The sequence below is a fragment of the Nanorana parkeri genome, unplaced genomic scaffold (genome assembly GCF_000935625.1).
Source record: "Nanorana parkeri isolate BGI_ZX_2015 unplaced genomic scaffold, ASM93562v1 scaffold255, whole genome shotgun sequence".
Lineage (NCBI taxonomy): Eukaryota > Metazoa > Chordata > Amphibia > Anura > Dicroglossidae > Nanorana > Nanorana parkeri.
In genome coordinates, this window is record NW_017306523.1 from 1,186,087 (window position 1) to 1,213,886 (window position 27,800).

The 27,800-nt window shown below is 41.8% G+C and overlaps 1 protein-coding gene across 1 annotated transcript in view; it reads right to left on the reverse strand.

Annotated features, from left to right (window-relative positions):
* Nucleotides 1–249: 249 nt before the first annotated feature.
* Nucleotides 250–27,800, reverse strand: part of FAM210A (family with sequence similarity 210 member A) — a 39,312-nt gene continuing 11,761 nt past the window's right edge. Inside the window, exons 4-5 of the mRNA XM_018556838.1 lie at nt 20,792–20,903; nt 250–812 (exon numbers count right to left, since the gene is read on the reverse strand). Of these exons, the coding sequence (XP_018412340.1) occupies nt 543–812; nt 20,792–20,903 (382 nt within the window). The 3' untranslated portion in view covers nt 250–542. The remainder of the gene's footprint in view (nt 813–20,791; nt 20,904–27,800) is intronic.

The window sequence follows — 27,800 nt, forward strand, 5'->3', positions numbered from 1 at the left end:
GCTCTGATCAGAAAAGTGGTGGTTAGGCACAGCCATGCAATGATAACAATCGTTTAGCTGAAAGAATGGTTTCTGACAGAAACCAAATAAATGATTTTGGTATAAATGATAATTTGTGGACCTAAAGGATAAATCAGACCTGTTAAAAATCCCCAATGAATTCAGATAAGTCTTGGTGGAATCATACCTATGATTGTAAAGTGTATAGCTGGCATACATTGTCAGTCACAACTGACACAATATTGGCATACCTACCCAATGTAATGGTACGTGAAGGAGATTTTAGATATTTGTCTACAACATGTTTTAGATCAGGACTAAGCAAACATTTATGGTAATATCACAGCTAACATGTACTAACACATGCTGTCAAAACAAAGGACAAGATTAACAGTGTTCTAATCTGTGTGAAAAAAAAGACAAAAAGTATAAATGACAAATTGTCATCACTAAAGCATAATGGCCAAGCCTGTTTAAAAAAAATATTCTCATTGTGGTAACACTAATCAAAGCTGTGAATGTTTTATGGGACTTTTTTTCTGTTACTCTTCCTTCTTCTTTCTAAACGAGAGGCTGTCTTTGGTTTCCTGTAACTTCTCAGAAAGTCTATCTTTTGTTTCTTCCATCTTTTCAGAGATCATGTCCCTGGTTTCTTCCATCTTCTCTGTGAGTCGTTCTTTTGTCTCCTCCATTCTGTCCTGGATATAGTCTTTTACTAATGGAGGGGTAGTCAGGTAGCCATATTTGCGGAGATATTTCACACTAATGGAAGTTCCTCCTAACGTTACAGTATAACGGACTGGTGTTGCAATCTAGACAAGAAAAACAAAATTTTCCTTTAATTCGAGAATTAATGTATACTGTAAAAATACTGACTGAACAACAGAAAGACCTGAAATAACAGAAAACTCTAATAAAAGGCAATACACATAGTTAGCCAGATTTGTATCTGGATACACAATTTGCTATAAAGTTGTATTTATTACTTTGTAATGATTATATATTTCTTTCAATGACTTAAGCATCCACTGAACTCCCTTAGAAATGCAATTTGCTTTCTACAGTATGTTTGAAAAGATGCAGCAATTGATGTATCCATGGTTTATTCACAGCTACCAACAAACATAATATTTTACACAGGATACAGTGTACAGTTCAAAAGCCTGTACAAACCAGGGATGCACCGACACCATTGTTACAAGACGGAGTACGATTTTTCTTAAACAATACAGACTAATGATTTCATGACAGTGGTAGAGGGCCAGGGCCCCTGGTAGTTCTGCCACTGACTCCAGGCTGTAGAGGGACTACAAATCTCAGTTATACATTATACAGCAATGCAAAATACCACCAGCTACAGAGGACTACAAATCCCAGCAATACATTATACAGCATTGCAAAATACCCCCAGCAAGGACTACAAATCCCAGCGATACCTTATGCAGAAATGCTGAATGGCAACTGGTTATAGAGGACTACAAATCCCAGCAATGCATTATACATCAATGCAGAATAATATGAAGCTACATACTCTGTGCTGCTGCAGAGTGCCAGCCTAATATCTCTAGCGGAGGATCTCAGGTGGCTGTGCGGGGTCCCAGAAGGCTGTACATTGTTTATGGTGGGCCGTGCGGGGTCTCACGCGGGGTCTCACCAGGGGTCCCAGTTGGTCTCGCTGGTGACATGGTTCCAGAGGTAGGAGATTTTCTTGCCTGCGCTGTAAACAGGCGTCGAGATTCACAGGAAGGCTGCCGGGACCTTGGTAGCCTTCCGGTGAACAGCAGTGCCTGTTTACAGCGTCGGCTTTAGTTTAAACATTTATCTCTTTTTCATGTCAGAATACAACCCAGGTACTTGCAGCACAGAACCACAGACACGATGAAGTCATGTAAAACAAAACAGCTGAAAACCCCCCCCCCCACAAAAAAAAAAAAAGAAAAGAGGGAGGGGTCAGAGACAGAAACCAAGGAATGGAGGTCAATAAAGATGGAGAGAGTGCAGCTATCAGTGTTGCAGTGAATGGTACTGCAGCAGATGATTACTCTAGAAATGTACGGTTGTTACCCAGAGATTTCTTAAGCCTTCATTAGCAGCTGTACACCAAGACGAAGCAGCGTTACATCCAGAGCAGAGGAGGTGCCCGCAAGCCACACACAGCTTTGTTTTATTTCATTTACAAAAAGAGAGCAAAGGAAGATGTGGCATGTGGCCTTCAGGGTCTCTGACAATTTCTGCAGGAAATACATTGGATGTTTTCTTAATTTTTTTATTCTTACAAAAATGACATCCCAAACACATAGTGCTGCTACTGAAACAATAAAAGACAGCCAAACTCTAAACCACCTTTAAGAATGGATGTAATAATTTTGTTTTATGTCTCCTATGAGAGAAGAAAACACATCTAATAATAATAATAATAAAAAAGCAAAACAATATGTTAAAGTGATAATAAAAAAAAAAAAAGAGTAAGTGAGACATCTCACCTTTATATGTCAAGTTTCAATTAATAAACTCAGACCTGCAAAATACCTGTAATTAAGGGATCATCAGAGTATCTGATCTAAAGTGAGTACACACTTCTAACCTACTTTAGATCAGTCTCCAGCTATCTCGTTCAAATATTTAACCCGCAGCTTGCCCTCATTTTTCTTAAAGAGGAACTTTACCTTCAAAATAACAACAGGCACCTTTAGAAATGTTTAGTAATGTCAATCTACAAACACATACTTCTAGATAATTGCCGGCTTTTTATTCTTTGTATACCTTTTTTTTTCCTTTTCTTCCCAGTCTTCTGACAGTGGCCATTTTAACTAAGGACAGGTTACTAGATATCCCTTTACTACCTGGAACTCTGGCACATGTGACTAGGGCATGTGACCATGTACATTATCGCAGATGAGAAAAATGCCTTTCCCTGAGATCTCATGAGATTACAGATGAGATTTCCCAGCAATGCAATACTTGGGCACAATTACATAATTTGTGCCAAAGTGGACCAGGAAGTAGAAAAATTGGAGTTACGTACCTGGTAACTCTGTTTCTAGGAACCTTCCAGGACAGCATTAGAGAGATAGGCTCCTCCCACCGGAACAGGAAACACATCACCCACACTTAGAATAAAAAGGAGCACAAGCCTAGCACGCTTCAGTTAAAACATAAGAACCGAAGGATACCATAGTGCAACTCGTTCATAGAATTATAGATACATATACACATATATACACCCATAATAATACATAACATTACATTGCCTAGCAACGCATAGTAAATTAGTCCACCATATCGGGCGGGAATCCCTGCTGTCCTGGAAGGTTCCTAGAAACAGAGTTACCAGGTACGTAACTCCAATTTTCTCTAGTCACCTTCCAGGACAGCATTAGAGAGGATAAGCGAGCACCATACTCACAATCAGGGGGTGGGCCCACAGTTTACAGGGCTTTTTACCCGAAAGCCTGATCTTGGTTGACCGTTACGTCAACTCTACAGTATTTGACAACGTCAAGCCTGGACCAGTTAGCCCTGCTCTGGTGTAGCCCCTGCACGCTTAGCCCATTTTTCATCAAAGAGGGTAAAGGTCCACTTTAAATTCCACATTATGCAAACCAGGGATACATAAACTAAATCACCAACATTCAGGCAGAGGAAGCTGCGGGCAAACAAGGACCAAAAGTGCTGAATATATTTCACTAATGTACTGCTGTGACCAAAGTTAGCATATAGCAGGCTACTGCCTTCGCTGCACTCGGGAAGCATATTGTCAGGATCCACCCAGCTGCGTGATTGACAGCTGGATCTGCCTCTCTAGAACCATAGCTAACTGTGCCCACCTCCTTGGAGGAATAGAGAGGGGAATCCCAGTGTGGAGGAGTGACCGACAGTCACCACTCTCTGCAGGGAGAAGACCATGAGCTGAGCAATCAGCAGTCACACAATCGCCCTGCTGTCGACAGCTCCAGTGTCACGCGCTGGCTCTAGGAATTTAGAAAAGTATATTTTACTCTCCCAATACTTCTTTTAAACTGAATATACAGTATTTGCAAAACATTTTTTTATCAACACGGTGTTTAAAAAAACAAGCATATAAAAATAACTTTTAAAGCTAAAAACTGAAAAAATAACTCAAAATATGTGCCCATTTCAAAAGACACTACACTTCCCCTTTAATATCAAGACAAGAGTATAGCAAATAACACTACAAATAAGATAAAGATCTCAATTTGTGGTTGTGAGGTGCGAAGAACAAGCTAACAAGAGGAAACAATTGGTTCTTCTCAAACATGTAATTTCTTGGTAGTGTGGGTAGCTTAGTAAGAAATCACATGTTTGAGAAGTCTGAATAGTCCTTTTTAACGTAACAGGAAAGTTTAAGATCTTGAGTAAAGAACCAACACTGAATCAACACCTTGCAACTACTTGCAATCCCCTCATACATGACCTTGTGTTAATGATTAAATAAACTGCATCTTGTATAATGATCTTATGATGGCTATTTCTTATGATCTATATCATACCTCATTTTTATATAATTGTTATTTTATGTCCATGATTGCTTTTGGTGAAATGGAATACAAATTTTTGGAATAAGGGGGGTTTTAAACAGAGTGGAAAGGCTCCAAATTTCTTTTAAATCTCCTGTGTGTCCCCATTTGAGTTGAGATATTTTCATTCACATCCTATGATTTTATCAGGGACATGGACAGCAATAAAATGACCTACAACCTATGATGGCGAGTGCCATGAAGACAGATAGAGTGGGACATATCATAAGTGAGAGCACAGGCAGCAATAATCTCATTCCTTCCTTCCCTGATTTAAAGAATATCTAAAACACCAAAACAATGTAATATGTTGCAGTTTGACAGTTTTTAGATGTGGTGGCAGCATTAGTGTTGATTCCCAGCAATGTTCAGCAAGTACAGAAAATGCAGGTTGATCTTGCTGTAAATGTGTCATAAACACTTCTTGGGAGCTGCAATGAAGCTCATCTTTCTTCCTTGCTATCTTCTGTAAGCCATCACTTGTCCTGCCACCCATGTAATGAAGAAGATGAAGATATGAGGACATGTTTGTAGTCCATATCAGGAGAGCAGCCTGGGTGACAACTAAGGCTCCTTCTATAGCCCTCGGGGACAGGAAGTGTGTTATTCACAGGATTACCAGGTAAAAAGTAATAAAAAGCCCCCCAAAAAAACCCCAAATGCATGTACCTCGTTTAAGATCTGGTAAGCTGTGATATACAAAATGTCAGTTTTGGGGTTTAGATGTGCTTTAAATTGACTTAGCTTCAGCCGCCTTATGCCAAGTTTCTCCCAGAGAAACTTAAGCCTAATCTGTGAAATATGGTTACAAAGCTATGTTGCCAGTAATTACTTGATTGACAACAGCTTATTGCCATACAGGACACTTTAGGTTTAAATAAGAAGTATTAAATGAGGTTACTATGCTTTGTCTTCAGAACACTTGAAAACTCATACCACATTTATATTTCTCAAATGACTGTTAGTGGAGTACTGGTTCCAAATGTATGTGGTCTGGTATAATCCCTTGTTACAGGAGGCAGCTTCCTATCATAAAGTGATCAGACAAATTGTGACGAGTGAAACAGATAATCTGTCTAGTGCAAATGTATTTAACTCAGCAAGAGGTCAACTGATTACAGCCAACAAGTTTTGGACGATCTCCACTCACCAGAACTCAGGGTTAAAAACAGAAAAATTCAGTAATTTAATCTTGGGTGACAAATGAGAAAGCTCCACTGTTGGCTGGGCTCTGTGGTGACAGTGGGTTGAAGCCTTAGGTAGGGGGGATTGGAGATTCTCCGAAACACATTGGCTGTAAACAATTGACCACATCAAGTTAAATAAATCTGTACATGACTAATGATCTATTTGTGGTGCTCTCACTCTTAACACATCTATATTTCTTACCACCTATACACTGCTCAAATCTGTAAAATACATATGAATAGATATGATAAATATGGATGAGGAGTCAAATGTACCAGTGCGTCCTGTGGGTTTTCCATTTTTATTCAGAAGAGGTTTTAGTGGAGAGAAAAAAAAAAAAAGACCAGAGAGCAAAAATGGAGGTGAGTGCATCCTTCTACCCACCCCTGTATTGTTGAAGCAAAGGACGATGGTAGGGGTATATACATTTGAGAGACCTCAAGCTGGAGGATTGGAGCCCACAGGGGACTAGAGAAGCAACTTGTACTTGGACCAAAAAATAAATAAAAAAGGAGAAATAATATTAGGAGCAGGTATTTCTACACAGGAAATCCTTAGAGTTAGGCTGTAAGGTCCTCTATGATGCTAATGCCAATGAAAGAAACACAAAAATGGTTAGTGTGCTTCTAGAGGGCAGGGATGCACACATACACCATCTTTTTATGGTATGTCATTGGAATGTAGAAGAAAGGTAACCAGATCATCATTTAAACTCTTGCCTATACACTAGTGGCTTATATAGATTAGGCTGCTGTCAATAAATAAACATTATCCTGTTATTGAGGGTTAAAGCGATATCAAGCTCTTTTCCACAAATTACATCATATGGAAGTAGGAAGAAAGTTTGTGAGTAGCATCAGTGTTTTGACATTTTATGCTTTGTATTAAATTGCCTCCATTACAGAGTGCAAACGGTAGAATCTGCCACTAATTATTATTTTGAATAGCATGACTTTGAGGTTTAGAGAGGAATACAGAGTTAACGAACAGGGATCAGTTAGAATGGCATTACTAGCATGTCTGTTGAGTTTGGATTGCAAGATGTGTTTTCAGCGTGGTTGGTAATCCACGAGAGATCTCGGATAAAAGAACTTTAAGCACCATCCCCATTCTTGTTTTTTTTTTTAGTGTAATAGGCTCTATTTACAAACCTTTAACACAAAGATAAAGGGAACTTTATTTTTGTCATGCGACTGTTATTCTCAACAATGTTAAACAGCATTTCAAAATTAGTCACTTTTTTTGAAAAGTAGAATCCTAATCCTGGTGTGTTAGCTTTGTAAATAGACAGATGAACCTATTCCTTTTTCTAGCTTAATAAAACCCGTCTTAAAGTGACATTAAACCCTCAGATCTTTTAACATAAAACAATACTGTAATGTGTGCCTTACTGTAATCCATGGTAGTTTCCCTTCTCTTTGCTGCTCTTCCTTTTAAATCTGTATCTGTTCTCATGCTGGGCAGAACTTCTGTTTTGCAGCAGACTGCCTTCTCTATGAAATGGCTACATGGTGTCTGTGTATAGGTTTGCAAGTTGAGCCAGCACTACAGGAAGAGGCAGTCAGCTGCAAAGGGAAGTTCTCCCCAAGCATGCGAAGACATGAGGATTTAAAGGAAAGACCAGCAAAGAGAAGGGAAACTACCATGGATTACAGTAAGGCACACATTACAGTATTGTTTTATGTAAAAAAAATCAGAGGGTTTAATTTCACTTTAAATCACAATCCTCCCTTTCCATTTATCCCTTTTTTGCTCTGCTATGTGGACTTTTTTGCTGCTAGGGATGAATAGACAGAATTATAAAGGCTGGATTACTGCGGAAAATGCTGTTCAAGGTACAGCCTAGTGCTGGCTATGTGTACAAAGCCCTGGGCCCTTGGCAACATGATCTCTAATGAAGCCAGTACAAGTTCTGATCTTCCTTTCCAGTAAGATCATATGGTCATCTGTATAATGCTATCTTTCTAGCAACAAATGATGACTTAGCCACAAGTTAACATTTGACTATAGGGTCACTTTAAGACGGTACCACATTGTAGGGCAGTCAGATAATATACAAATGCTTACAAAAGGATAAGGTAAAAATAATTCATAAGGAAAAATTCCTGCTGTTCTATATAATAATTTCTGCACGTTGTCGCAGACACACACACACACTTTCAGAATGGTAGAGGTGGGTGTGCAGTGAATGCAGGTTTCCCTACCAGTGCACAGTTTGATATTCAGACCATATGATACGTTCTGCCTCTCTTCACAAATATTAACTAATAATATTAAGTCTTTGGATGCCTCAAAACATTCCCTGCACCCCCTTCCTGCTACACTTCTCTTACTAAATGCAGCCACAAATACTAAGAAGTGGACAGATAGAAAAGGTAATATCATATAGTCATGTACCTGCACCTTTCTGAAAAATGGTATATAACTCAAAACAGCGTAAGCTGCAGACATCACAAAATTCCTTGATATGAGGGAGCACCATCTCTTACCACCAAAACACAGAACCTTGCCACAGTCTATGACGTCCATCACTTCAGATCATCAACAAATTATGCACAAAAAGAAACAATTTCATGTATTTACAGTCATCTACAACTGTGTTTGATTTGAAGCAAATATGTATTCAAAGGGATTAGGTAACAAGTCTATACAAAAGAAAGCTGCAATAAGAAAAACATGGATGTGGGCAATGCTGTCTTAAAAAAAAACCATAAAAAAACTAGGTGCCAAGCTGTTTTGCTCAGTCTTGGTTCAATACTCAGGTCATTGATCAAGAGCAAACAGGCAGATAAGAACTTCTAACTATTCTGTAACTTTCCCCGATCTCCCAACATCTTCCAGGTCAGTGACAAAGCATCAATGTCAAAGTTTCAGCATAGCAACCAGGTAACTAGCATTTAAAGACTAAGCAATAGCAGCTCCAACATTTTTCCTATGACAGCCACTGGCACGTTGTTCGCCCAAAGCTCATGAAAAACCCAGTACTTCCAGGCATGGGAGAAACCACACATTTCTTCCTGCTTCTCAGAGGGCAGTGATCGATGACTGAATACCCAATTACCAGGCTTAAGTGCTGCTACATATGGAACGGAGCATACCGTATATACTCGAGTATAAGCCGTCCCGAATATAAGCCGAGGTACCTAATTTTAGCCAAAAAACTATATTGCAAAAAGTATTGGAACACTCCTCCAAATCATTGGATTCCGGTGTTCCATTTGTTAAACAATGGGTCGGTCTCAGGAGCTCAGTAACGTGATAGGTTGCCACCAAGTCCATCCATGAAATTTCCTTGCCACCAAATATTGCGTGGTCAACTATTAGTGGTATTATAACAAAGTGGAAGCAACTGGGAACAGCAACTCAGCCACAAAATGGTAGGCCACGTAAAATGACATAGCGGGGTCAGCGCACAGTGCGCAGAAGTCGCCAACTGTCTGCTGAGTCAATAGCTACAGACTTCTAAACTTCGTGTGACCTTCAGATTGGCACAACAACAGTGCGTAGAGAGCGCCATGGAATGGGTTTCCATGGCCGAGCAGCTACATCCAATCCTTACATCACCAAGTGCAATGCAAAGTGTCGGATGCAGTGGTATAAAGTACGCCACCACTGGACTCTAGAGAAGTGGAGAGGTATTCTCTGGAGTGATGAATCACGCTTCTCTGGCTGGCAATCCGATGGATGTGTCTGGGTTTTGTGGTTGCCACGAAAACGGTACTTGTCTGACTGCATTGTGCCATGTGCAATGTTTGGTGGAGGGGGGGGGATTATGCTGTGGGGTTGTTTTTCAGGGGTTGGACTTGGCCCCTTAGTTCCAGTGAAGAACTCTTAAAAGGTATCAGCATACCAAGACATTTTGGACAATTTCATGCTCCCATATTTGTGGGAACAGTTTGGGGATGGCCCCTTCCTGTTCCAACATGACTGCGCACCAGTGCACAAAGCAAGGTCCATAAAGACATGGATGAGCAAGTTTGGGGTGGAGGAACTTGACTGGCCTGCACAGAGTCCTGACCTTAACCAGATAGAACACCTTTGGGATGAATTAGAGCGGAGACTGAGAGCCAGGCCTTCTCATCCATCTGTACCTGACCTCACAAGTGCGCTTGTGGAAGAATGGTCTAACATTACCATAGACACACTCCTAAACCTTGTGGACACCTTCCCAGAAGAGTTGAAGCTGTTATAGCGGCAAAGGGTGGGCCAACTCAATATTGATCCCTACGGAATAAGACTGGGATACCATTAAAGTTCATCTGCATCTAAAAGGCAGGTGTCAAAATACTTTTGGAAATATAGTGTATATTGAGCAAGTTGCAATTCTGGGAAAAAAGTGGAACAGGGATTTCTGGTACTGCAGTGGCAGATTGGGGGGGGACAGGAAAGAATGGTGATGGTAAACACAGACTTCTTGTGTAGCCTGTAATAAAGCAAACCATTTGCTATTCCTAGACCAGGCCAAAAAGGAGGTTTACTTTAAAGACATTGGTACTTGTTTTAATATATTTGAGCTGTCCATACTATCCACATTCCAGGAAAATAAAATGGCTTGTTTGCTATTGACAGCAACACTACATTTCCTTTTGTACTAGCCTTTAATGAACAGCAGCTCTGTCATTTACAAGGTGAACTCCAGGGGTCTACTGCTTAAATGTCTTTATGAGAACTGGAGTTACTTGTCAGCCAACAGTCAGTATCAAATCTGTGACATACTGCATGCGTGAGCTGAGCGTGGCCAGATGAACGAATGCATTCTTCAGCCAATCTGCTCACGCGTAAGAACCAAAATGGACTTCGCATCATTATGTGTGAGCCGATTGGCTGAAGAGGAGATGTTTAATCTTAGCACGCACAGGTATGCAAGCTCTCGCAAGCCGATGTGCTGGAGTGAAAATGACATGACACTGCACACGAAGGCAGCACGCCACCGATCCACCCTGTTTCACGTGCAGTGTCACAGCTTTTTAGATTTCCCCGAATATGAAACTAGCTGATGTGGAGAAATAACTGCAGTTTCCACATGCTGATACACAAGACCTTCATATAGAGATTTTCTAAATTATTCCTGTAGTGGTGTAGTCAGCAACCCTGAGAGACTGATAAATCAAAGCTATTTCCCTAGGACTTGCTATGATATGTAGAGCAGGTCTGAATCAAATTGGTGGCCATGGACACACAACACAACACCTGTTCTTAGTGAAACTCTATCATGGTCATATAATCACTAAAGCTGGCCATGCACTGCTTAGATTTTCAAAAGAACTTTTGCACAAAAGATCTTTGGTTCGATTTCCTAATCGTTGATGGGGTTAAATCAATAAATCAATTTTGGCTGTAGTGATAAAAAAAAATAAAAAAAAAAAAAAATCGAAGGAGCGGATATACATTTTTTTCTGGAACAAATGAAATTCTAACTGTGAATTTGGCTTTTGTTTGATTGAAACTCCATTGATTTCAAAATCGAATGTTAAAATCAAAACTTCAATTGACATTTGTCAAGTGCCTGATGCCATTATCAACTGGTAAAAGAAGGATCTCTTGCATGAACATTCGTTAGGAAATCTACTAGTGTATGGCCAGCTTTAGTCTGAGCAGACTGATGGGAATAAAGCTCAACCACTGTGAAGCAGGAAAATAGGTCAGTATATGGAACAATCAAATACGGTTGCCCAATACATGTAACCAACATCTGGATTTTCAGTTCTTCAAAAAGGTAAAAAACAAGTTTTAAAATAAATGCAATATTGATAATTTAGTGAATGTCATGGCCACTTGCTCTGATGAGCATGGAGGACCTGCTCAAATATTTTGCTGTTCCCATGACACCCTAATAGGAGGAGTAGAACAATAAAATGCTCTTTTGCTAGCATTTGCCTTCTCCACCCTGTACAGGTTCACATTAAAGAAGGATTGAGAGAGTAAATTATACTATTCCCGAATCTTGCAGCCAGTGCAGGATACTGTAGCTGTCACACACCATCTTACAGTCTCCTCCCTGCATAGTCCAGTGATTATTCCTCCAATGCTCATTGGAGGGACAGACAGGGGAGGGGGCGGACTGTGGTTCTAGAGAGGCGGCCGAGTGGATCCAGACAAAAAATTGTCTGTACCCTTCACAGCTGGGGCATGGCTCTGCGATATCAGCAGATAGCAGGCAGTAGCCCACTATATGCGGACTTTGGGTCACAGTAGTACATTAGTAAATGTTCTCCTGTGATCCTAAAAAAGGAGCCAAGCCACAAAAAAATAAAAAATAAAAACAATTGGCTTTACTTTGCGTTCAAATAGTGCAGGATCTGCATGGCGAATGAGAGTCTAGGCCTACCAATGTGCTCAGAGTTGCCTGCTTTATAAATAGGCCACAAGCTTTATACAACCCCAATGCCAAAAAAGTTGGCACGCTGTGTAAAATCTACATAAAACAGAATGCAATGATTAGCAGAAATTCATATATCTCATATTTTATTCACAAATAGAAAACATATCAAATGTTTAAAAACTGAGAAAAATGGACCATTTTAAAAAGGAAAAAAAAAGGTAATTTTAAAATTAATGGCAGCAACACGTCTCAAAAAAAGTTGGGACAGGGCAATAAAAACCTGGCAAAGTAAGTGGTACTGACAAGGAAGAGCTGGAAGAACATTTTCCAACTAATTAGTTAATTGGCAACAGGTCAGCAACATATAAAAAAAGCATCTTAGGGAGACAGAGTGTCTCAGAAGTAAAGATGGGCAGAGGTTCACCAATCTGTGAAAAGCTGCGTCTAAAAATTGCAAAGACTTTAAATATATCTTCATCTACAGTATACAATATCAAAAAGATTCCGAAAATCTGGTGCAAATCTCTGCGCGGAAGGGACTAGGCCAAAACTAAATGTTGGATGCCCGTGATTTTCGGGCCCTCAGATGGCACTAGATTAAAACCAGTCATGATTCTGTGATGATCACTGCATGGGCTCAGGAATACTTCCAAAAAAACACTATTAACACAATTCAGTGTGCCATCGAACAATGCAAGTTAAAGGACTATCGCACAAAGAAGAAGCCACTGAACATGATCCAGAAACGCCATATTTGGGCCAAAGCTCATTTAAAATAGTAGGTCGCAAAGTGGAAAACTATTTTGTGGTCAGACAAATCAAAATGTTTCATTCTTTTTTGGCAACCATGGGCCATGCATCTTCCGGACTAAAGAGGAGAGGGACCTTCCGGCTTGCTATCAGCACTCAATTCAAATGACCGCATCTCTGATGGTATATGGGTGCATTAGTGCGTATGGAATGGGCAGCTTTCATATCTGGAAAATGCTGAAAGATATATCCACGTTTCACAGCAGCATATGCTTCCACCTAGACAACATTATTTCAGCAGGACAATGCTAACCCGCATACTGCATCTATGACAACAGAAATGCTTCATAGTAGAAGAGTCTGGGTGCTTAACTGGCCTGCCTGCAGTCCAGGCCTTTCACCAACTGAAAATATTTGGCGCATCTCGTGATGAAAAATATGACAAAGAAAACCCAGGACTGTTGAGCAGTTAGAATCCTATAACAGGCAGGAATGGGAGAACATTCCTCTACCAAAACTCAATCAACTGGTCTCCACAGTTCCCAGATGTTTACACAGTGTTGTTAAAAGAAGAGGGGATGCTACACCGTGATAAACATGGCCATGTCCCAACTTTCTTCAAACGTGTTGCTGCTATCAATTTCAAAAATCTTTTTTCTTAAAATGAAATTTTTCTCATCTCAGTTTAAACATTTGATATGTTTTCCATTTTCTATTGGGAATAAAATATGCGTTTGAGATTTGCAAATCATTGTATTCTGTTTTATATATATTTTACACAGCATCCCAAAGTTTGGTGAATTGTAATGTAAAACATCACACTGAGAAATTACCATTACAGTGGCTAATCTTGGAAAACTGGAACAGACCTTGACCATTCCCCTTACATGTCACTTTAGTTTTTATATACAGACATTGTGTAAGTAGATAAGTGATTACTTAATCAATAGAAAAAATAGAAATACATTGAACTACATTATTCTTCAAAACCCATTTACAGCCACTTTAATTACAAAACATCCGTAGGTTTTCTTTATATATACACCTCTTTAATTAAAAGCTAATCAGTTTCAGCACTTTACTTTCACACAGTACACAAACAGCGGATGTACCAAACTTAAGTACTGAAAAGGTAAGCAGCTTTGATCAAGCTGAAAAGCCTGCTTAACAGTCTAGACATGGGGGAAACATGCTCAAACCTGTGGTTAACTTAGCTGTAAGCAACTGGAAAATCGGCTCAATTTCAGACGGGTCCAGTGTTTTAGACTATAATCACACCTGCAATTTTATCATTACGAAATAACCTAACAGGCATATCTGGCTATTTTTTGCTACACAAAAAAGGTACAGCACATTAGATTCTGTGACGGTAAACATTTCTCCTTACAGTAGGTGTTACATTTTTACCATAAACTGGAAAAAACCAAACCATATGGGTATGTTTCTCTGTGTAAAATATGTGCTTTTTACTATCTGTGCATAAATCAAGGACCACAAGCTGAAACTGGTCTATTAAGTTATAAAATGGTCCTAATTCTGGATGATTTTGCTTGTGCCTTTTTTTATTGCAGTCAATGGAAGTACATGTCATCTGGTTCTGTAAAATTGACTGCTGGGCTATAAAAACACACCAACGGGCTCCTGAATTTTACACAAATTTGTCCAGCAATGCTGTACAGAACTATTAATTATATGTCAGGCGCCGATTTCAGAAAAGCCTCATGCATAATAAATGTTAGCATTCAACGCCTTTAAAAGCAGTCTACTCAGAAAATGCAGACTGCTATATTATTTTGAGACTGGACAAATCCTGGTCACATAGCAAGTAAATAATGCAATCTGGCAACCAGGGATTCCTAATCATAAACAGTACTATTAGAATCTCTGATGAGTCATCAAGTATGCTGGCATTCCATGATATGGAGGTACTGTCACAAGCTGCAAATGGTAGGCTGCTACTTTGGGGAAAAAAGCTAAAAAAGGTCAAACAATTGATGCACGTCCCTTTTATGTGGTTCTGCCGCTGTGGGAGAGTTATTGGCGGCCTTAATTTGCCGTGTGCTAGTGTGGGGGTGTAAGAACACTGAACTGCATTGTGTAGTTGGGGAGGGGGGTATTGGCTGCAATTGACAATTGTGAGAACAGTGAATATTTGGGTTGAGTTCGTCATGACAGACAACTGGTGAACTTTCTCAGAAAATGGTTCAAGGAGTGAAGGGACGAAAATCAACAGCAACCAGTCAGAATGCACAGGAATCACACCTGTACTAGAGCAGATGGGTTCCAAATAGGGCTGTGGAAATTAAAGATTCATTTCTCGATTAATCGTTAAAACTTTTTGATCGATTAAAATTATTTTGATCGCTAATGAAAACACTCACCTCTCCGCCGGCTTCCGGGAATCCCGTCGGCGATCCGGTGACGTCACCGACTCCTCCCTCCTTCCCCAAGTGGCTCCGTCGGCTAACGAAGGGAAGGGTGGAGGAGTCCGGTGATGTCGATGTCCATGATGGCTAACGAAGGGAAGAGGAGTACGGTGACGTCGATGTCACCGGACTCCTCCCCCTTAGTTAGCCGACGGAGCCACTTGGCCCGGTTAGTTTGCCCATGAAACTTTCTGCACGAGCGCTAGCCAAGGCATTGGCCTATACACATACAGCACAGCAATGAAGTAATAAAATTAACTAGGATCACACTAATACAGCACGTTATTATTCTCAGTTGCTCCCCTCAAGCAGCGGCCATATTGAGTGGGGCACGTGAGATTAATAACGTGCTGGATTACTGTGATCCTAGTTCATTTTATTACTTCATTGCTGTGCTGTATGTGTATAGGCCAATGTAGTTGGATCTGTATGTGCGTTATAATTAATTGAAATTAATCGATTACATTTTTTTTCCGATTAATCCAACACGAACATTTTAATTACCAGCCCTAGTTCTAAATTCAGAGTTAGGACTTACCGGTAACTCTATTTCCATTAGTCTTCCAGGACAGCATCACGAGATGGAATCTCCTCCCCCACACACAGGAAACACGTCACTTAATCTGCTTAAAAGACCCTCCTCTCCTCCACTCCCTCAGTCATCACGAGAACCGAAGGCAAGCTGGAAAAAGACAAGGCACAAACAGGCAATACCACTACATCACATTAACACTACAAGCATCAATGGGCGGGCAGTTGCTGTCCTGGAAGACTAATGGAAATAGAGTTACCGGTAAGTCCTAACTCTGAATTTCCCATAACGTCTTCCAGGACAGCATCACGAGAGGATAACCAAGAACTTACCAATTAGGGCGGGACCACAGCTTGTAGTACCTTCCTGCCAAATGCCTGATCCCCTGCGGTATTGAGATCTAGGCGATAATGCTTTGCAAAGGTGGAGAAACTTGACCATGTTGCCAGTTTCATTACTTACTTTTTTCTTTGAATTAAATAAGCCTAATCTGACCCAACAGTGAACACTCCTATGTGCTGCTGACTGAGGATCTACAAAACTGTTGCAACTGAGATTACCCCTTAGTTGAAGCCATTAAACAAGAACACTATGTGCAAAAAAAAACAAAAAAAAAAAACTTGGTTTTCTTCATTTTGTGATACAGTGGGATGGTTAGAACCCCTTTTTTGTGATGTGTCCCATTGTGGAGATTTCTCTGTACTTCCTGTCCTGACGATACAACAGGAAGTAACAGAAACATTATCTAAGTAAGGATAAATTCCCTATTACACAGTTGTCACGGGAATAGGCGTCCCTATTGGAAGACTTCTGTTCCATATTTGTTTCAGTGGTATCTGTAACATTTTGGATTTCCCGTCACTTTCTATTCTAGAGACAAAGTGTACTCAGGATAAATAGGGTGACTCTTACCAGATTTGAGACAGACAGCAATAAAAACCTTGACAGGGCTTTTAACCCCAGCCCTGTCCATCCGTTTTCGCTAGGGATATAGTCTAAAGCCTTGGTTCTCAACTGGTGGGTTGTGACCCAAAAGTGGGTCGCGACCCCATGTTCAGTGGGTCACCACGTGCCTTCCACTTTTCTAGGTGAGGAGGCTTCTCAGCCTCCCCCTAGCGCAGCACTGTCAGTTCTCGAGCCAAGCAGCCATTCAGAATATGGTGCCCAGCGTCGAGTGTCAGCTTGAAGTGTGATAGGCTGGGGCTATGGCCACGAGGGAGCTCAATCAATACAGGCATTGCTTACAGCTCCCTCGTGTCCTGTAGAGGCTCCTGGACCAGAGTAACGCACTGTACCACGCAATCACACCTACTACGCGCTCTGGTGTGGGAGGTATGTTGCATTGCCATGCATTGCCATTCAAATGCACCTCCCGCCCACAGTTCAATCGCTCGCACTGTAACGCGCCGTCCCGCAATGCAGTGCAGTCCATTGCAGTGAGACTTAATGACCAAGGACAAATGTGGGTCCTGAGGTTACACAGGTTGAGAACCACTGGTCTAAAGTGTATACAAGCCCCAACAAGAAGCTTCTCTTATTTGCTCCCTGGGTTTCATCCAAGGCCACATAAAGAGATAGAGAAAGAGACACTGTGGACATCTTTATATATAATAAAGTGACCTCACTAGGAGATTATATTAGTGTGTTATGTGGAACAGCAGCATAGTAAAAAGACACCGTTGTGACAATATCGAACAGCAAATTCTATCTGGATGGTGGGGGGGGGGAACCTTTCGTATCCTCATTTGATTTCACAGATGCTGTGTGTTGATGTCCCCCAAGCCCCTTATAAGAAGAGTCTGGCAGTAGTGTTTTGATGTTACACTGGATCAGTCTAACATTTTGGGACACAATGTGATGTAGCTGCCAAACTCCAAAAGATATGCACACACTGGCTACAAAGATACAAATCCTGCCTAATTGCCCCTTCTCCGCTATCACGGTCCTAAGTAGTTTGACTCTCTGTGCAATTCACTGCCTGTGTACCGTGTCCTCTCCTATATGCGTGAAACACTTACATGGACCTTTAAAAATATAGGAGCTACAAATGACGACCCCCCCGCCCACCGCCTCCACTCACAAAAACATCTTCCCCAGCACTCTGCATACCTTCCCTTCTGTACCTTCACACCCGCTTCTTCCATGCTCTTAACGCTGTACAACCCCTTCACCACCATTACACTGATGCACATGGCCTCCCCCGCAGCCACTATACTGACACACATTTATGTGTTAGGGCTATAGAACACCACCTCTTCATGTAGCAGGTGTTCTATAGTCTTCTCCTATGGCGACAACACTGCTCCTCTGCAGATACAGTACAGTGGGTGAGCATTGTCGCCCAAAGATGGCAAGTAAGGTATTGGCAGTAATACAGGGGGAGTGAAAAAAAATAATGCAGCTACTGGCAAGCTGCAATATATTACATTGGTGTTCTGGGGTTCACATACATTTTAAACATTCGACTGCTTTAAACTCCACTTCTTTTCCTTTGGATAAAGTGTGAAAGAGTTAAAGCTTCTGTAAGGTTTTCATTTTAAACTCCAATTTGTATTGCCACTTGTTTCTATTTTGGACATTTTCTTGCCTACAAAATAGGAAGTGAGGGAAAATATCCTCACTCTCTATCTGAAGGTGTCACATAGAACATGGAGTAAGGGGAAATCCCCCTCAGCAGAGACACAGCAGCAATTATATCTAACTTAGTACACATTTAAAGCAGAACTACACTCCACTCCCCTCCAGCAATGCAATGTCTGTAAGCTCCCTCGCCAGCTGCTTACATCTTTACCCTGCCTTCTTCCAGGTACAGGATCTTCAGCCACCCCGATTCGCTGCACCAGTATGATGCAACTCCTGCACTCCTGTGTGAGAGTTCTTTCACCTTGGCACATGCCAAAATTGTACACTGACCTGCGGATGCGTTCATTGCGCCCAGGCAGGCAAGAGTCTTTTATTGCAGAAGAGGCATAGCATGTCACTTCTACAATTAAAAACAAAACTGTTTGAAAAATGTTATTCATGGCATCAAGTTCCACTTTAATAACCTGCCAGGATTTTATTACAGTGACCCCAAGATAGGGATCTAACCTAACCTTCCATCCAAGGTAGAATTTTACCCTTACTTCCTGTCCAGCTAACAGAAGAAAGTGATCTCCCCTATAGGGACAGAGTAAGCATTTACCCACTTGCTGCCCAGAGTGATGTCTTACTATTTGCACACATGATATAATCTGAATTTGTGGCAAGAAAACAGCTTCAGACCCCCAAACAAATGATATATATGTCCTGAAAGCAGATGCCTTGTAGAATAAAAAAAACGCTAGTTGCAATTTTTTTATGTTGCACGGTATTTGCACAAATGTTTATCAAACCAGTATTTTTAGAATAGAATACACTTATGAAATTTAGTGCACACAGAAACAGAATACCCAATTTTTTTGTAAAACATAAAAAAGATGGGGTCACATCGGGTAAATTAATACCAAACATGTCAAGCCTTAAAATTGCAATCGCATGTGAAGCCTCAAAAAACTACAATACCCCAAATTTACCATAAGGGACACTTTAAAATCTTTTACCGCTCATCAGTTTAGTGGTAACAGTGACTGATGGCCCTAGAATTATTGCTCTCACTCAGACTTTTGCGGCGATATGTAACCTTATTGCTAATCACATAGGAGGATAACAAGCCCCCTATGTAATAGCAGATAGAGGTCCTCTTTATGGAGATATGAAAGTGGGTCTTCCAGACCCCTAATGTCACCTAGAGACCCCCAAAGAAGCAGAGATCTGCTTCCCCAGCTTCTTCTACTGGCTCGAAGAGCCGGAGAATGTCAACAGTGACACCGGAAATTATGCAATACACATCTCTTCTGGGTCCAGTGATTTTTGTTCAAAATCAGCTGTTTTTGGAATGGTTGTTCGATTTTCTAAGTTGGATGCAAAATTTTTCTTGAACGAAATTCTAATAGTGAATGCGGCTTTAATTTGAGATACAATTTCGGAATAAAAGGAGTATGTTAAAAATCAAACAAATATTTCGAACAGCATTATCAAATGTTCTGACATTTTTTTTATGAACCTTTGTTCAAAATTCTAACCGCGTATACACAGCTTTATCTCAGGGAAACAAGAGCCCCTGCTGGGAAAATCCATTTCAGAGTTCGTTCAGCAAGGAGGTGTCTGCGGGCATCTATAGACATAAGTTTCCAGTCACTTCAGCAGTATTGGGTGACTATCATCTCATGTCTATGGACAATGACATGCAGCTTAAAGTTGTAGCTGATCAGTGAAAGACACATTTTGATTAGATTCTTTGGGTTACTGCACTTTGCTCTTTCCCTTTCTGAATAGCCCCAAAAATCGTATGAAACAAGACAGCAGTTATTATCAGATAATAAAGCAGCTACTGTATTAGTGCAATAGCTTTTTCTACTTGAGAACGTCTAAACAGAAGATGATGCAATCAGAGGGAACTTTCACTAAATGTGGCATGTGTCACTGCCAAATATTTGAAAGCTAAAAGAGACAATGAAGAAAGATCACTTACTACTCCCCCCAGCCCTCATCACCATGACTCCTCTAGCACGGGGCTGTCAAACTTGCCAGTGCTGTAATGAGCAGGCAATAATGTGGCTTTGTTATCGAAATATATCAGTACAAAAAGGGGATTTAGAATGTACTGGCCACAGCACAGAATGACTGAAGGGCATACTGAGATAATTGATGGCAAGTTATCATTAATCCAGACTTTGATTGTGGAGGGGAATGAATACAGGTCATATAAACAAGCCATGCAGTGATTGGAGGTGGTCTGCACTCTATCAAGTACATTGAATGCAAAGTCTTATCCCTCTTATTAGTTTTTAATCAGTTTAATGCAAATCTGCAGTATTTATTCAATCTAAAATACAACACAAGTTTTTTTGAAAGGATAAAAATTAAAAGGTTTAAAAAAAAATTCACATAAAACAAAATGGTGAAATACATTTCTTGGATTCCATACATAGAATGATCCAGTTTCAAGATTTACCTTGTATAAGGCATAGGCTGTAAGTACATTGCCGCTCTGAGAATTCTTTAGAATACCCACTACGCTCTCAGGCAATCCAATCCACTCCAGGAATGGAATCACATTAATACCTCTGTTGGATGAAGATGAAATAAACATCAAATACATATACAATGCACATTTTTTTAAAATTGAAACATTATGGATTTTTAAAGATGTAAATAAGCGGATAGCCAAAGACAATTGAGATGACACGTTTTGTTTGTTGCCCCACTGTAAACAGCCATAACGGGCACTCAAAGCTGTCTATGTTTGCAAGGACTTTATGTCCCATATAAGGCCCCGTTCACATTGAGCGACTTATCGCGCGAGAATTCCCGCAATATAGCGGCTATTTACCGCGCGATATGGCGCTCCAATGCTTGCCAATATATTGCGCAAAATGCAAATCGCACGACAAACGTGCGATTTGCGAACCGCTCAATGTGAACGGGGCCTAAGATAGAGTACCGTGACGCATCAGCTTTGTACAAGTTTTATCCTCGTGGCATAAAAGTAAATTATGTTGTGCTGCAACATAACTCCACTCCCCCTCCATTACTGAAGAAAAAACAAGCAAACTTTCTCCACATTAGAATATCAATAAGTAGATTTCCACACTTACTCGGGAACAACGTAGATTTCAATTTTTAAAGTCATTGTGCGCCCTCTGCTGGATCTTCTAGTTCACTACAGTAGTATGTATTGCTGAACAAGTAACAGAACATCTACTGCATCAGAGTGGTACCTGTGATCCCAGATGTGCAGTGCTTCCATAGCAATTGTCAACACTGAATTACTGCGAAGGTAAAAAAACCTCCGGCTGAGCAGCCATGTTTGAGAATTTCTGCAAAAGCACTGCAATGGCCTGGTTTGTATTCTGAACAAAGCTAGAACTTGATCTTCAATTAAAAGGGATAGCGTCACTAAAAGCATAAGTGAAAGATGGCCTATCTGAGCACAGCCTGACATTCTAACCAGCCCTGCAATGCAGGTAAGGGCAAAATATTGTTCTTGGCAGTCATTCTATCTAAATTTCAGAGAGGCTGAATTCTACAAGTCTGGTATGCAGAACACAAAACACCACACTGTTTGCTCCTTATGTGGGTACGCAGTTCAGATACCTGATCGAAATCAGGGGTGGGGAACCTTCGGCCCTCCAGCTGTGGTGAAACTACAAATCCCATATTGCAAGGACTATTATTCTCACAGCCACGCCTCCCAGAGACAGATGCATCATGGGATTTGTAGATAAACCATAACTGGAGGGCAAGAGGTTTCCCACTCCGGATCTAAACAGTAACATTTTAAATAACTTACTTAAATATCATATCCCCCCCCAAAAAAACAAAACAAAACAGGCCATGGCTACTTTCCGTTTACTATGCAGTCAGTCCTTTCCTAGGTTACAGAACTGCTTTATAACAACTATTGTCTGAGCTTGATGTTCCTTCTATAGGGCTCGCCTGTGTGACTGTCTACGTACTTTCTGCACCCTGGCGTCTGAGAACACAATACAGGCACCGAACCATTCAGACTGCAATGTCATGTACTTCTGCTATCCCAATATGCCCAATTTGAAATGATAGTTGGTGTAGGGGACGATATAAAATTCATATAAATAAGGATGTAGAGAAAAGAATTACAAGTTGAAGTTTAGTTACATTTTGGAGGGGTATGCAGAACCAGGCACATCATCTCTAATAAAGTGTCTGATGTCCTACCAGCTGCTGGTTATGGTAGAAATCTTCCCTCCATCACTGGAGCCAGATACCCCTGATCTTCCGGCACTAAGAGTTAAGATCAGTGGCTGCGACTGTCAACCATCGGTGCCACTTGTTCTCCCTTTCCTCCTCTCTCACCAATTCACAGAACTCTTAGCACTCTTTCCCAGAATCCAAAGCATACTGTGAGTGAAAGGGGCAGCACGGTGACTTAGTGTTAGCACTTCTGCCTTGCAGCACTGGTGGTCCTGGTTCCAATCCTGGCTAGAACACTATCTGCAAGGAGTTTGTATGTTCTCCCTGTACTTGCGTGCGTTTCCTCCCACACTCCAAAGACATGCTGGAAGGTTAAATGGGGTTTCGTTAATGTTGGGGAGGGGGGCATATCTGTGCACATTCGGTAAATCACACTTATACATTTTCTTGAAATAAAGAGATTTTTTAAAATACTTTGCCAGTTTTGTTTGAAGAATATTGATTTGATCATATGGTTTCTCAGCTGATCTCTCATGTGTAGTCAAGTGGGAACCTGTTCTTCCATATAGGTTAATAGGCTCCTGTCTAAATTGGCACTTTGTATTAGGGATGCACCGATACTAGTATCGGTGCCGATACAGAGTATTTGGGTGAGTACTCGTACTCGCCCAAATGCTCCGATACCTAGCACGAGTACTTCCTGTATCAGGAAGCCGGGCTGCGCATCATTACACGCTGCCCGGTTTCCTGATTGGCCGGGAAACGGCTCCATGCTCTCTCATCACTTGTGATGAGAGAGCATGGAGCCGGTTTCCCGGCCAATCAGGAAGCCGGGTAGCGTGTAATGACGCTCTGCCTGGCTTCCCGATTGGTCAGGAAGCTAGCAAATCCGGGCGCCGTGTAATGACGCAGCGCCGGCATTCTGATTGGCCAGAAAGGCTCCCTCGTCATCTCATGAATCATAATATTAAGAAACTGACCTTAAATCATTAGTTTGTATTGCTTTAGAAAAAATGTGAGCTGTCCCTTTAAGAAAAAGTATCGATAATTGGTGTCGGCAAGTACTTGATCAAAAGTATCGGTACTCGTACTTGGTCGTAAAAAAGTGGTATCGGTGCATCCCTACTTTGTATGCATGTGAGATAGGGACCTTAGATTGTAAGCTCCTTGAGGGCAGGGACTGATGTGAATGTGCAACTACGTAAAGTGCTGCGTAAATTGTCAGCGCTATATAAATACATGAATAAAATAGAGGGGAATACGGTCATTCAGCTGCCGTCCTCCATTCACAGAATGCTTTGATAGGGAAGATTGAGCTTTACAGTCACAGCTGCTATTTTTAACCCTGCAGCGCTGGAAGTTCACTGCACCACTATACAGCAGGACATAGGACACTTCATTAAAGTGACACTAAACTCAGGAGTTAAATCTTAAAAGTGTACACTCATTTGTGTATCACTCAGCTGTAGATCCTCAAATCATCTCTGAATTGGTGTCCTTCCTTCTGAAGGGTGGCTACTTTTGTGCCCCATGGTCCCTGCGTGTGTTGTAAAGTAGTCACCGCTCCAAGCTCGCTCCAGTGATGGACTACAATCTGATGTTTCGTTTACTCGTTTGTATTGACATTGAAGTCCACCACAGGAGCGAGTTTGGAGCAGTGACTACTTTACAACACACACAGGGACCATGGGGAACAAAAAGTAGCCACCCTCCAGAAGGAAGGACAGTGTCAGGAGCTGTAGATCCTCAAATCATCTCTGAATTGGTGCTGACACTGTCCTTCTTTCTGGAGGGTGACTACTTTTGTTCCTCATGTGTTTTGTAAAGTAATCCATCACAGGAGTGAGCTCGGAGCGGTGACTACTTTATAGCACACACAGGGAGCATGGGGAAGAAAAGTAGCCACCCTCCAGAAGGAAGGACAGTGTCAGCACCAATTTAGAGATGATTTGATGATCTACAGCCGAGTGATACAGATAAATAAGATACATTATTTTAATAGTTAAAAAGGTACTTGAATGCATTTTAAAGATTTAAAAAGGAGAACTATGAGGTGAGTGAAAATCACTCATCCTCAGTTCGGGCCGATGTGTGACAATTAAACTGTCCCACGTTGGCTCAATAGATCAGCGAAGTGAGCGAACACATACCGTCGCTCGCTCATCTCCCTGCAGAGAGCGGTGACTGTCAGTCACAGCACCCCGCAGGGATTTCCCCCCTCCTCCAGCGCTGACTGGCGGAACGGACGGGGGAGAGGGTGGGTACAGCTGGCTCTGCCTCTAGATAGGCAGAGCCAGCTGTCACTCACCCCCCTGGGTGGATCGACAGTATTGTCGGGATCTGTCCCAGCTGCGCTGGTCTCAGTATACTGTAGCTCGCGATATACTGAGCTTTGGGTCACGGGAGGACGCTAGTATATGTCTTCCCGTGACCCTTAAGAAAAACACTTACCCCATAGTTCTGTTTTAACGCTTACGTTTAGTGTCACTTTAAAAGTAAGCTATGCTGAATACCCCCAAAAAATATAACTAAACTTTAATGCAAGTACATGTATATATGACCTGAAGCTAAACTCTGGCTGGGCGCATTAAAACACACACACACGGAGACAGAGGCTGGATTATTTATATAAAAGTATCAGGAACATTTCTTCTTAAAGCATGTTTGACACGGCACTGCACAGCCAACACAAACAGAAAAACAGTGACCAGACTAGTGATGAAAAAATGTCACTACACAACCCAAAATAAAACAAGATGACAAACATATACACAAGTATTACCATTGACATGTACACTAGATATGGAAAGAGTACGTATTTGATTGTTGAAGGGGGTTTCCCAAGTTCATTGAAAAGTGCTTATTGAGACATCCAACATCATTCACACATTCTGCTGTCTGGGTCAAATATTTGATACGTTAATAGCTGGGAACATATAATGCAAAGGAGTCCGCTAAGTTTAGATTGACATTTGGGATCAGTAGCTGCTAGAAAAGGGCAATAATGCCAGCTGGTGGAGGAGTAACTAAAACAAACACTTGGACTAGAATATGTGCTGATGTCAAGTGCTCAGCTTTCCAGCTGTAGGCTGGGTATGTGTTCGCAAGGTCTACAGCTGACGTGTGTTACACACAGGAAATTGGTTTCCAAAACAGAAACAGATGTTGGAACAAAACCATATAACTAACTTCAGGTGGACACACATCAGAAACACAATGTCATTTCTGCATATTCTATACAATCAAGCAGACCAATCAGATTTTAGTTATTTGGATCGTGCATGTTCAAAAATGAAAGCAAATAATGGAGTGCAGTGCAAAGCTAAAGTTTACTTAGAGAACTATGGTGTTAGGGCTTTTCCCCATAGTTCTCCTTAGGGTAACGGGAGGACACAAACTAGCGTCCTCCTGTCACCCTAAGCTCAGTATACTGCGAGCTACAGCTCATGGTATACTGAGACGCCGCACCTGGAGCGGATCCCGACATCGATGTCGAGATCCGCCCAGCTGCGTGAGTGACAGCTGGCTCTGCCTGTCTAGAGGCAGAGCCAGCTGTGACCGCCCCCTCCCCCGTCCGTTCCGCCAGTCAGCGCTGGAGGATCGGAGGGGGGAATACAGACCCTCCCCTGCCACGGCAGAGAGCCGTGACAGGATCGAGAGGTAAGCGAACGCCGATATGTGTTCCCTCACCTCCCGATCTACTGATGTGACAGTCTCATTGTCTCAGGTCGGCTAGAACTATGAGGCGAGTGAAAAGCACTCACCTCATAGTTCTCCTTTAAAGCCCAACTCCAGGGAAATAAAAGGTTTTCCCTTACAGCAAGGGTTAACTGTTCATTTAACCTTAGGGGACAGGAAATAACAGTTTTACTTACCTGATCCTCAATCTCGCCTGTTAGACTGGTCCCCTTCTCCCCTTTGCTCCGGAGGTCTAAGGGGTGATGATATGGTCAAGTCTTAGGCCTGCACAGTATGTGGGGGCGCCAAGGGAAAGTCCACAGCCAGGGGGTAGGGGGAGAAGTGGAGAGCATTGACTTCTGGATGAGTAGGGACCAGATAGGTAAAAGTTCTCACTTCCAGGTGTCAGAACAAGTGACCATCAGTACTGCAGGAAACAGCTCTAGTTTTTGCTACCTTAACACTTCATGCGCATTTCAAGGCAAACTAAAAACAAAAATATGCCTTCATCCCTAAAGCATAGAGTCGCTGCATACATACCTCAGCCAGCTCTGCTGTTCTTTGCTAAGAGTACCCTCACTGTAGGAGTGCTCGCTGTTTGCGAGTGAAATTCAAAATCAAGAGCACAGGGCTGCGCTACATGGCAGTAGGGGGTGTGGATAGTACACCCGCGCCAGCAGAGGGGAAGGAGCATTCGGCCAAAGGTAAGTATAGAGTGGGGTGGGTGGGGGTAATTCCATTTTCCCAAATTCATCCAAAAAAACAAACAAACAACTAGATTTCATATATTGCAGCTTACCAATCTTTAAGTGTGGTGGATGCATTCGGTTTCATTTTTCAGAATTTTTCCCTGTACTTCCAACTGGGTGATCCTGTGAACAACACATTTCCCGTCTCAGGGTGGCTACGCTCACTAACCCTACTGTGTTTGTAGTTGTCACACTAGGCTGGTCTCCCGATATAAACTAAGGATAATCTACTAATAATCACAAAGGGGCTACCAAGCCGGGGATCGGTCAGCTCTGCATCTGAAAGTGATCGGGTGGCTTGTTGTAGCCCCTTCCTTGCCATTGGTAGTCAGAGGGCTAAAGCTGCATGTGGGGCTATGGAACAGTACAATCCTTTCTGGATGGTGACCCATCTTTAAAATTAGCTTGACATGCATACTGCAGCAGCACATTAACCCTTTCACTGCCGACAACATATGCTGTACTTCACTGGCAGCAGGCCCCTGTAAACAGACTCCAGGAACCTGTTTACCTGTGTAAAGTGGACTGTTGGCTTTACACTGGAAGCAATTCTGGTGGCTGAACTGTCAGATCATTGTCAAGGGCCGGTGAAAAAGTCCTGTGCTTCCAGGACCATCATCTCAAGTGTCCACGGGGAAGTGCGAGAGAGACCAGCGAATCTCCAGTTGCTGATCTCCTTCCTGCTGAATGGAGCCGGTAGCAACACTGATTGCATTACTTCCAGCTTGTCAGCTGTCATTCCCCGGCTACAAAAGCCAGGGAAGAAGCTATTCAAGCATGATTGGTGGTCTAATAGACCCCTGTCACCCTAAAGAGAAACCTGTCATCACTAATCTACTATCACATGGGGGGGGGGGGGGGTTC